This window comes from Anomaloglossus baeobatrachus, chromosome 5 (genome assembly GCF_048569485.1).
Source record: "Anomaloglossus baeobatrachus isolate aAnoBae1 chromosome 5, aAnoBae1.hap1, whole genome shotgun sequence".
Classification (NCBI taxonomy): Eukaryota; Metazoa; Chordata; class Amphibia; order Anura; family Aromobatidae; genus Anomaloglossus; species Anomaloglossus baeobatrachus.
The window spans coordinates 68,850,351-68,862,625 of NC_134357.1; the positions used below are offsets into that span (position 1 = coordinate 68,850,351).

The following is a 12,275-nucleotide window of genomic DNA, read 5'->3' on the forward strand; positions in this document are numbered from 1 at the left end:
GTAGAGAACAAAAAGGATGATGGCCATTTTGTGTTACCCACACGCTTCAAAGGTCCTGTGCATGAGGTTTAAAGAGAATATTCAGTTAAAAAAGAATATTCACTCTCTTAATGCATGTATAAGTGAGGGTAAACAGGATATCAGAAGGCTGGAATTCCGATTAAGATGGAAGTTGACCCGCTGACACATTGCACTTTTATTCAATATTTTGTGCAGGTTAAAAAAAGTGTAGCCAGCCATCCAGAACCTTCATGACAGTGCATAAAAATTAGTCACTTTTTGGCCCTGTCAGCAAAAATAAGTAAGGCGTCCATGATGTTTTTGAGCCTGAACAAACTTATACAAGTTATTTTGACTGCATTTATCATCATGTTTTAGTTTTCAGTGAATGCAGCTAATGGTTTCTTATCAAATATATGGACTGCAGACAAATATCACTTGTAATCTTAATGATTTCCCATGGTTTTTCCATGTGTCTATAAAAGTATTGTCTTTCAGGTTTTTTTTTTTTTAAATGTCCAGAAAAAATAAGATTAAGTTGACTACCCTGTTTGGACTATTTCGTTGAGACTATTTAAAGTGTAAAATTTTTGGAAATGACAATTTTGCTATTTTATTTTTAGGTTCAGACATGTCTTTAAGACTGGTAAATGGCAATGGTCAATGTAACGGTCGTGTAGAAATCCTCTATAATGGAGCATGGGGAACTGTGTGTGATGATTATTTTGATTTGAACGCTGCACAAGTTGTATGCAGGCAGTTACATTGTGGCAACGCACTTGCAGCTAATGGCAGTGCTGCTTTTGGCCAAGGACAAGGACAAATTGTATTGGATGATGTGCAATGCACCGGCAATGAACAACGTGTATGGGACTGTCAACACCAACCATATACAGTAAACAACTGTGGCCACAATGAAGATGCTGGAGTTGTCTGCTCAGGTATAGTCAGATAGAAGAAATTCTTTTTAATCATTTGTTATCATTCCATGTTTTATCATAGATGTTAGAGTTCAGGTAGATCATATTTTTAGACTGTGTACAACTTAGGGTACTGTAAACAAAAAATAGATTTTGTAGGGAAGTCCTAGAGGATTACAGGTATATTGGTTTCTGCCACATCACAACCCATCACCACCCAGCTGCTATTATGTTTTATGTGGGATAGGAGGATTACTTTGTGAGGTCATTAATACCCCAACCATGAAATAATGATAGGTTAAACTTTTTTTAACAGAAACATACTAACAAAAGACTTAATAAATGTTTAATATTTTTCGCTATGGTTTTTTTCAAATTGCATTTACTTTCTAGTTTTTTTACTGTCATGTCAATACTACTTCACTAAGGTGACAAAGCACAAGTAAATCTTATATATACACATGCTCTGTGACAAAGGAATGATTTATGCAGGTCCCACCACAATGATCCAAATTTATTTTGAGAATAGGGTCAGACTGTTGTCAATGGAGAGTTTCCAAAATGGGGTCACTTGTGGGGGTTTCTGCTGATTTCGCATGTCAGGGACTCTTCAAATGTGACAATGATGTATACAGTATGTTACAGCCAAAATGGTGGTCTTAAATTGAAATAGCGCACCTCCCATTCTATGCCTTGCAAAGTTCCTAAACAGCAGTTTCCTACCACAAATTGGGTGTTAGCAAACTCAGTAGAAATTTCACAACCATTTGTGTGGTCCACTTTTTCTTTTAAGACTTGGCAAAATGAAAAACTTAAGTATAAAGCAGCATTTTAGTGGGAAAAAATATAATTTTCATTTTCACATCCAATGTTATAAAGCTCTGTAAAGACCCCGTTAGACCTAGATGTTCACAATACCTATACATGAATTCCTTGAGGGTTGTAGATTCCAATATGGCTTCATTTTTTGTTTTTTTGTTGCTGTTTTAGCATATTAGGGGCTCTGAAGATGCAAAATAGCTTCCACAATCTACAGTATTTTAGCCAAAATTGAGCTACAGAATATAAGTGCCACTATGTCTCTTCCAAGCAATGCTATGTGTCCAACAGTAGTTTCTGAACAGATTTGGGGAAATAATGTAATCAAAAACATTTCACAACACATTTTTTGGTTATTTTTCTGTTCTTAATTCTTGGGAAAATTAAACATTAGAGGCCACAGTAACAATTTGCTGTTTTTCAATTTGACGCCCCAATGTTGTAAACATCTGTGAATCACCTATGTGTTCAATATGCTCAACACACACCTCAATGATTTCCGTCTGTGGTGTAGTTTTAAAGATTGGTCACTTCTAATCTTGTCGTCTGTTTTGGTTCCCTAGAGACTCCACAAATTCAACTTGCTGTCTGCAGTCTTTCAGTCTATTACATCCAAAATTATCCTCTAAAAAACAAAAATTGCATTTCCTTTACTAGCCCTGCTTTGCGCCCAAACAGTAGTTTTTGACCACAAATTCAGTATTAACGGACTCAAGATAAATTGCACAAAAAATTATGAGGTCCTTTTTCTCCTTCCACTCTTGAAAAAATGTAAAATATAGGACTAAAGTAACATTTTTGTGGAAATAACAAATTTTTTCTTTTCACTTCTTCATTTTAATTCCTTGAAGCGCCTGAAGGGATAACTACCTTTTTAAATGTGTTTTTGAGTACTTTCAAAAGTCAGTTAATAAAAATGGGGTCACTTTTAGGCTTTTTTTTTTAAATGTAGGTCGTTAAAAGTCATTTTAAATTTGAAGTGGTCCAGACTCCGTAATAAAACATTTTTTGTAACGTTTGTGGCAAAAATAAAAACGTTACTGTTAAAAATTGAACCCCACTACATGTTTAACAAAAAAATGCAATTCAAAAATGATGCTAATGTAAACTATATATTTGTCAAATGACCCATACTAATTATTTTAAATGGTATGGAATTAAAATGTGAATTTTTGCACACCGAGATGCCAAGACTGGACACAGAGTTTCACACATATCTATAGCGTATAAAAGTGGAAGTATAAAAGTGGTTCAATATAAGAAATAAAAATAGCAGCACTCACTGTCTCAAGAGTTAAATTTATTGTGGCAAAAAAGTAGAATGAAAAAGGCGGTAGAGAACAAAAAGGATGATGGCCATTTTGTGTTACCCACATGCTTCAAAGGTCCTGTGCATGAGGTTTAAAGAGAATATTCAGTTAAAAAAGAATATTCACTCTTTTAATGCATGTATAAGTGAGGGTAAACAGGATATCAGAAGGCTGGAATTCCGATTAAGATGGAAGTTGACCCGTTGACACATTGCACTTTTATTCAATATTTTGTGCAGGTTAGAAAAAAGTGTAGCCAGCCATCCAGAACCTTCATGACAGTGCATAAAAATTAGTCACTTTTTGGCCCTGTCAGCAAAAATAAGTAAGGCGTCCATGATGTTTTTGAGCCTGAACAAACTTATACAAGTTATTTTGACTGCATTTATCATCATGTTTTAGTTTTCAGTGAATGCAGCTAATGGTTTCTTATCAAATATATGGACTGTAGACAAATATCACTTGTAATCTTAATGATTTCCCATGGTTTTTCCATGTGTCTATAAAAAGTATTGTCTTTCAGGTTTTTTTTTTTTTTAAAATGTCCAGAAAAAATAAGATTAAGTTGACTACCCTGTTTGGACTATTTCGTTGAGACTATTTAAAGTGTAAAATTTTTGGAAATGACAATTTTCCTATTTTATTTTTAGGTTCAGACATGTCTTTAAGACTGGTAAATGGCAATGGTCAATGTAACGGTCGTGTAGAAATCCTCTATAATGGAGCATGGGGAACTGTGTGTGATGATTATTTTGATTTGAACGCTGCACAAGTTGTATGCAGGCAGTTACATTGTGGCAACGCACTTGCAGCTAATGGCAGTGCTGCTTTTGGCCAAGGACAAGGACAAATTGTATTGGATGATGTGCAATGCACCGGCAATGAACAACGTGTATGGGACTGTCAACACCAACCATATACAGTAAACAACTGTGGCCACAATGAAGATGCTGGAGTTGTCTGCTCAGGTATAGTCAGATAGAAGAAATTCTTTTTAGTCATTTGTTATCATTCCATGTTTTATCATAGATGTTAGAGTTCAGGTAGATCATATTTTTAGACTGTGTACAACTTAGGGTACTATAAACAAAAAATAGATTTTGTAGGGAAGTCCTAGAGGATTAGAGGTATATTGGTTTCTGCCCCATCACCACCCAGCTGCTATTATGTTTTATGTGGGATAGGAGGATTACTTTGTGAGGTCATTAATACCTCAACCATGAAATGATGATAAGTTAAACTTTTTTTAGCGGAAACATACTAACAAAAGACTTAATAAACGTTTAATATTTTTCAATATGTTTTTTTTTTCAAATTGTATTTACTTTTTAGTTTTTTACTGTCATGTCAATACTACTTTACTAAGGTGACAAAGCACAAGTAAATCTTATATATACACATGCTCTGTAACAAAGGAATTATTGATGCAGGTCCCACCACAATGATCCACATTTATTTTGAGAATAGGGTCAGACTGCTAGCAATGGAGAGTTTCCAAAATTGGGTCACATGTGGGGGTTTCTGCTGATTTCGCATGTCAGGGACTCTTCAAATGTGACAATGATGTATACAGTATATTACAGCCAAAATGGTGGTCCTAAATTGAAATAGCACACCTACCATTTTATGCCTTGCAAAGTGCCTAAACAGCAGTTTTCTACCACAAATTGGGTGTTAGCAAACTCAGGAGAAATTTCACAACCATTTGTATGGTCCACTTTTTCTTTTAAGACTTGGCAAAATGAAAAAAATTGAGTATAAAGCAGCATTTTAGTGGGAAAAAATATAATTTTCATTTTCACATCCAATGTTATAAAGCTCTGTAAAGCACCCGTTAGACCTAGATGTTCACAATACCCTTACATGAATTCCTTGAGGGTTGTAGATTCCAATATGGCTTCAATTTATTTTCTTTTTTGCTGTTTTAGCATATAAGGGGCTCTCAAGATGCAAAATAGCTTCCACAATCTACTAGAGATGAGCGAACCGGTCCCGGTTCGGCTCGAGGCGGTTCGCCGAACGGGGGGTCTGGCTCGAGTTCGGCTCGTCGAACGTTCGACGAACCGAACTCGAGCCCATAGGAAACAATGGCAGGCAATCACAAACACAGTAAAACACCTAGAAAACACCCTCAAAGGTGTCCAAAAGGTGACAAACAACTCACAACACAACACAAACACATGGGAAAGTGACAAGGACATGTACTCATGCGAAAACAAAACAGCTGGACAAGGAAAAAGAGGAGGACACACAGATATAGGCATGGCACGCCCTTCTAAAGTCATGTAAAACACCGCAAGGTGACTCCAAGCGGAGTCTCCCTTTTTTCCAAAAATTGGGCCCCACACACCCACCCCTTCAGTGGCAGCAGTTGTGCCCCAGTTGTACACTTCACAGCTAGATTTGCATCAAGCACATTCAAAAATACGCCATTCTTATCCGTCCCCAGGATGACACCGGGGTAGGTAGCAAAGTCTTTCCTGATCCCAGCTCTGTTCATCTTGGCTTCTTTTAAAAACACAGCAAGCAAGGGTTACTCCAAGCGGAGTCTCCCTTTTTTCCAAAAATTGGGCCCCACACACACCCACCCCTTCAGTGGCAGCACTTGGGCCCCAGTTGTACACTTCACAGCTAGATTTGCATCAAGCACATTCAAAAATACGCTATTCTTAACCGTCCCCAGGATGACACCGGGGTAGGTAGCAAAGTCTTTCCTGATCCCAGCTCTGTTCATCTTGGCTTCTTTTAAAAACACAGCAAGCAAGGGTTACTCCAAGCGGAGTCTCCCTTTTTTCCAAAAATTGGGCCACACAGACACCCACCCCATCAGTGGCAGCACTTGGGCCCTAGTTGCAAACAGGATGTTTTGATTTGCATCAAGCACATTCAAAAATACGCTATTCTTAGCCGTCCACAGGATGACACCGGGGTAGGTAGCAAAGTCTTTCCTGATCCCAGCTCTGTTCATCTTGGCTTCTTTTAAAAACACAGCAAGCAAGGGTTACTCCAAGCGGAGTCTCCCTTTTTTCCAAAAATTGGGCCACACAGACACCCACCCCATCAGTGGCAGCACTTGGGCCCTAGTTGCAAACAGGATGTTTTGATTTGCATCAAGCACATTCAAAAATACGCTATTCTTAGCCGTCCCCAGGATGACACCGGGGTAGGTAGCAAAGTCTTTGCTGACCCATGACTTGTTCATCTTGGCTTCTTTTAAAAACAATGTAAGCAAGGGTTACTCCAAGCGGAGTCTCCCTTTTTTCCAAAAATTGGGCCACACAGACACCCACCCCATCAGTGGCAGCACTTGGGCCCTAGTTGCAAACAGGATGTTTTGATTTGCATCAAGCACATTCAAAAATACGCTATTCTTAGCCGTCCCCAGGATGACACCGGGGTAGGTAGCAAAGTCTTTGCTGACCCATGACTTGTTCATCTTGGCTTCTTTTAAAAACAATGTAAGCAAGGGTTACTCCAAGCGGAGTCTCCCTTTTTTCCAAAAATTGGGCCACACAGACACCCACCCCATCAGTGGCAGCACTTGGGCCCTAGTTGCAAACAGGATGTTTTGATTTGCATCAAGCACATTCAAAAATACGCTATTCTTAGCCGTCCACAGGATGACACCGGGGTAGGTAGCAAAGTCTTTCCTGATCCCAGCTCTGTTCATCTTGGCTTCTTTTAAAAACACAGCAAGCAAGGGTTACTCCAAGCGGAGTCTCCCTTTTTTCCAAAAATTGGGCCACACAGACACCCACCCCATCAGTGGCAGCACTTGGGCCCTAGTTGCAAACAGGATGTTTTGATTTGCATCAAGCACATTCAAAAATACGCTATTCTTAGCCGTCCCCAGGATGACACCGGGGTAGGTAGCAAAGTCTTTGCTGACCCATGACTTGTTCATCTTGGCTTCTTTTAAAAACAATGTAAGCAAGGGTTACTCCAAGCGGAGTCTCCCTTTTTTCCAAAAATTGGGCCACACAGACACCCACCCCATCAGTGGCAGCACTTGGGCCCTAGTTGCAAACAGGATGTTTTGATTTGCATCAAGCACATTCAAAAATACGCTATTCTTAGCCGTCCACAGGATGACACCGGGGTAGGTAGCAAAGTCTTTCCTGATCCCAGCTCTGTTCATCTTGGCTTCTTTTAAAAACACAGCAAGCAAGGGTTACTCCAAGCGGAGTCTCCCTTTTTTCCAAAAATTGGGCCACACAGACACCCACCCCATCAGTGGCAGCACTTGGGCCCTAGTTGCAAACAGGATGTTTTGATTTGCATCAAGCACATTCAAAAATACGCTATTCTTAGCCGTCCCCAGGATGACACCGGGGTAGGTAGCAAAGTCTTTGCTGACCCATGACTTGTTCATCTTGGCTTCTTTTAAAAACAATGTAAGCAAGGGTTACTCCAAGCGGAGTCTCCCTTTTTTCCAAAAATTGGGCCACACAGACACCCACCCCATCAGTGGCAGCACTTGGGCCCTAGTTGCAAACAGGATGTTTTGATTTGCATCAAGCACATTCAAAAATACGCTATTCTTAGCCGTCCACAGGATGACACCGGGGTAGGTAGCAAAGTCTTTCCTGATCCCAGCTCTGTTCATCTTGGCTTCTTTTAAAAACACAGCAAGCAAGGGTTACTCCAAGCGGAGTCTCCCTTTTTTCCAAAAATTGGGCCACACAGACACCCACCCCATCAGTGGCAGCACTTGGGCCCTAGTTGCAAACAGGATGTTTTGATTTGCATCAAGCACATTCAAAAATACGCTATTCTTAGCCGTCCACAGGATGACACCGGGGTAGGTAGCAAAGTCTTTCCTGATCCCAGCTCTGTTCATCTTGGCTTCTTTTAAAAACACAGCAAGCAAGGGTTACTCCAAGCGGAGTCTCCCTTTTTTCCAAAAATTGGGCCACACAGACACCCACCCCATCAGTGGCAGCACTTGGGCCCTAGTTGCAAACAGGATGTTTTGATTTGCATCAAGCACATTCAAAAATACGCTATTCTTAGCCGTCCACAGGATGACACCGGGGTAGGTAGCAAAGTCTTTGCTGACCCATGACTTGTTCATCTTGGCTTCTTTTAAAAACAATGTAAGCAAGGGTTACTCCAAGCGGAGTCTCACTTTTTTCCAAAAATTGGGCCACACAGACACCCACCCCATCAGTGGCAGCACTTGGGCCCTAGTTGCAAACAGGATGTTTTGATTTGCATCAAGCACATTCAAAAATACGCTATTCTTAGCCGTCCCCAGGATGACACCGGGGTAGGTAGCAAAGTCTTTCCTGATCCCAGCTCTGTTCATCTTGGCTTCTTTTAAAAACACAGCAAGCAAGGGTTACTCCAAGCGGAGTCTCCCTTTTTTCCAAAAATTGGGCCACACAGACACCCACCCCATCAGTGGCAGCACTTGGGCCCTAGTTGCAAACAGGATGTTTTGATTTGCATCAAGCACATTCCAAATCCACAAGCATTTACTCTCCCCAGGATGACACAGGGGTAGTAAATTCCTTCTGGATCCATGACTTGTTCATTTTGATGAACGTCAGTCTGTCCACATTGTCACTGGACAGACGCGTGCGCTTATCTGTCAGCACACACCCAGCAGCACTGAATACACGTTCAGAGACAACGCTGGCAGCTGGACACGACAAAATCTCCAAGGCGTAAGTTGCGAGCTCTGGCCATTTTTGTAGGTTTGAAGCCCAAAAGGAGCAAGGCTCCAGTTGCACAGTCATGGCATCGATGTTCATTTGGAGATACTCCTGTATCATCCTCTCCAGCCGTTGACTATGTGTCAGACTTGTTGTCTCTGGTGGCCTTGCAAAAGAGGGTCTAAAAAAATTATGAAAAGATTCCATAAAATTGCTGTTACCGGCACCAGAAAAGGTCCTACTGGTACGGGTAGACTGTTGAAGATGACGAGACCGTCCCATGTTTGTCAAGTTACAACTGGGAGATTCACTCCCTGCACCTGCACGGTTGTTTGGTGGAAAAGCCGAGCTAAGATCTAGTAACAGCTTCTGCTGATACTCCTGCATACGTGCGTCCCTTTCTATGGCTGGAATTATGTCACAAAATTTGGACTTGTACCGGGGATCTAATAGTGTGGCAATCCAGTAGTCATCATCACTTCTAATTTTGACAATACGACTGTCATGTTGGAGGTAGTGCAACAAAAAGGCACTCATGTGTCTTGCGCAGCCATGCGGACCAAGTCCATGCTGTGTTTGTGGCATAGAGGTGCTACCCGTTCTTTCTTCCTCTGACATCTGACCCCAACCTCTTTCAACTGAAATTTGACCAAGGTCTCCCTCATCCGCTGAGTCTTCCATGTCCATGGACAGTTCGTCCTCCATTTCTTCATGTTCTCCTGCACCTTGCTCAACATTTCGCCTGCTACTATGCGCCCTTGTCGATCCCTGTCCCCCATGGTCCCATGCCTGCTGCGTTGGTGATGATGAACGTCTGGACCTTGGTGATGTTGTTGTCCCTTGCGCATATGAATCCTCCTGTAGTTCCTCCCCTTCATGTTGTCCCACCCCCTGACTCCGAATAGTGTTTAGCGTGTGCTCCAGCATGTAAATGACTGGAATCGTCATGCTGATAATGGCATTGTCAGCGCTAAACATATTCGTCGCCATGTCGAAACTGTGCAGAAGGGTGCATAGGTCCTTGATCTGAGACCACTCCATCAGGGTGATCTGCCCCACCTCTGCATCTCGTTGGCCCAGGCTATACGTCATGACGTATTGCACCAGGGCTCTGCGGTGCTGCCACAGTCGCTGTAACATGTGGAGAGTTGAATTCCAGCGTGTCGCCACATCGCATTTCAGGCGATGAACCGGCAGGCCGAAAGACTTCTGGAGCGATGCAAGTCGCTCTGCTGCGGCGCTTGAACGGCGGAAGTGAGCTGACAGTTTTCGTGCCCTGTTCAGAAGGCCATCTAGGCCGGGATAGTGTGTTAAAAATTGCTGCACGACAAGGTTCAACACGTGAGCCATACAAGGTACGTGTGTCACCTTGCCCAGGCGAAGTGCCGCACCCAGGTTTGCAGCATTGTCGCACACGGCCTTACCAGGCTGCAGTTTGAGTGGAGACAACCATTTATTAAACTCGGACCGCAAAGCTGACCACAACTCCTCAGCTGTGTGACTCTTATTACCAAGACATGTCAAGCTAAAGACCGCCTGATGCCGTTGCGCTCTGCTGCCAGCATAGTAATGAGGGGTGCGTGATTCCTTCTGCGCAGTGAGAACGCTGGTGGCCTGACCAGGCAGGCTTGGGGCGGAGGTGGAGGACCCAGATGAGGTGGAGGATGCAGAAGCAGTGGCGGAACTTGGACAGACAGAGGATTGACACACAAGTCGTGGGGACGGCAAGACTTGTGCAGCAGACCCTTCACCATCTATCACCATAGTTACCCAGTGCCCAGTCAGCGACATGTAACGTCCCTGTCCATGCTTACTGGTCCAAGTATCGGTGGTGAAATGCACCCGTTCACACACAGAGTTTCTCAAGGAAGCGGTGATGTTGTGTGCGACATGCTGGTGTAGCGCGGGCACACCTTTCTTAGAGAAGTAGTGGCGACTAGGCATCTGGTACTGGGGCACAGCGACAGACATAAGGTCTCTAAAATCCTGTGTGTCCACTAGGCGGAAAGGCAGCATTTCGGTAGCCAACAGCTTACAGAGGGATAGAGTCAACCTCTTAGCTTTGTCATGGGTCGGAGGAAGTGGCCTTTTATTTGACCACATCTGAGGGACAGAGATCTGGCTGCTGTGTGTAGACGGTGTTGAGTAGGGTGTCCCTGGAAAAATGCAGGTTTGTGAGGAAAGTGCAGGCGGAGACATGATGTTGCCTTCATCCAACGTTGGTGCTATCGATGTCTGAGAGAGCTGTACACACTCACTTGTTTCCCCTTCCAAACCAACTGACGACCTTACAAGCAAACTGCCTGTTGCGGTTACAGTGGTGGAAGTTTTGCGTGGAAAAACAGGTGTGGCAGCTGTCCCCACAGTCCTAGAAGATGAAGAGCGCGCGGATGCAGTGGAAGGGGCGGGCGGTGGATGGTTCGCTCCGCTAGGCCGCATTGCAGCACGGTGAGCTTCCCACCGGGACTTATGATATTTATTCATGTGACGATTCATGGAAGAAGTTGTCAAACTGCTGAGCTTTTGACCTCTACTAAGAGAATCATGACAAATGTTACATATCACATGAGTTGGGCGATCTTTTTCGATGTGAAAAAAGGACCAGGCTAGGCAAGGCTTAGAGGCCATGCGACCTGTTGATCCACCCCGAATAATGCTCATAGGCAGAGTGGTGGCTGAGGATGCAGTTGTAGACGTGCTACCAGTGCTCCGACTCTGTCCAGGAAGGCGCAAGGTAACTTCGTCGTCGGTTGCATCCTCCTCCACCGCCTCTGTTGACCTCCTCGAGTGCCTGACTGGGGGTTGACAGTAGGTGGGATCTAGAACGTCATCATCAATTGTTGTGTTTGCACTCCCCTCCCCCTCAGACCGAGCCTCTTCTTGCCCTGACGGAATATTTAAGTTGTCATCCCAATCGGGTATCTGCGTCTCATCTTCATCAGTATGTTCCTCATTGTCTATAACCACAGGTGTTACAGTTTGTGACAAAGGGTCAACATTATGCTCAGAAACTTGGTCCTCACGGCCTGAATCTGAGTCACAAAGGTTCTGGGCATCACTGCAGACCATTTCCTGTTCTGTACTCACTGTAGCTTGGGAGCAGACCTCTGATTCCCAGGCTATAGTGTGACTGAACAGCTCTGCAGACTCAGCCATCTCAGTTCCACCATACTGTGCAGGGCTGATGGAGACTTCAGAGCTGGGAGAAATCAAGTGTGATTGGGATGACAACTCAGAGGACTGGTGTTTTTTGGATGCGGTACTTGAAGTGGCTGAGAGGGCACTTGTTGGACCACTTGAGATCCATTCAAGCATTTTCCTTTTTTGCCCATCATCTACCTTTCTTCCTGTTGTTCGTGTCCGTAAAAAAGGGAGCACATCGGATTGTCCACGGTAAGTAGTAGACATCTTACTTTTGCTGGTAGATGGTCTATCTTCAGCAGATGATAATGGAGCTTTGCCACCTTCCCCACGGACAAAACCTTTTTTGCCTTTTCCACCACGCCTCTTCCCCTTTCCACCAGCATCTGTCATTTTGCCACTCATGTTGATTGCGACAAGATTGTGGA

The 12,275-nt window shown here is 43.3% G+C and overlaps 1 protein-coding gene across 1 annotated transcript in view; it reads left to right on the forward strand.

The window, feature by feature from the left end:
- LOC142312631 (scavenger receptor cysteine-rich domain-containing protein DMBT1-like) overlaps window positions 1-12,275 on the forward strand; it is a 660,637-nt gene that overhangs the window by 637,355 nt on the left and 11,007 nt on the right. The window contains exons 21-22 of the mRNA XM_075351627.1: window positions 630-941; window positions 3,646-4,017. Of these exons, the coding sequence (XP_075207742.1) occupies window positions 630-941; window positions 3,646-4,017 (684 nt within the window). The remainder of the gene's footprint in view (window positions 1-629; window positions 942-3,645; window positions 4,018-12,275) is intronic.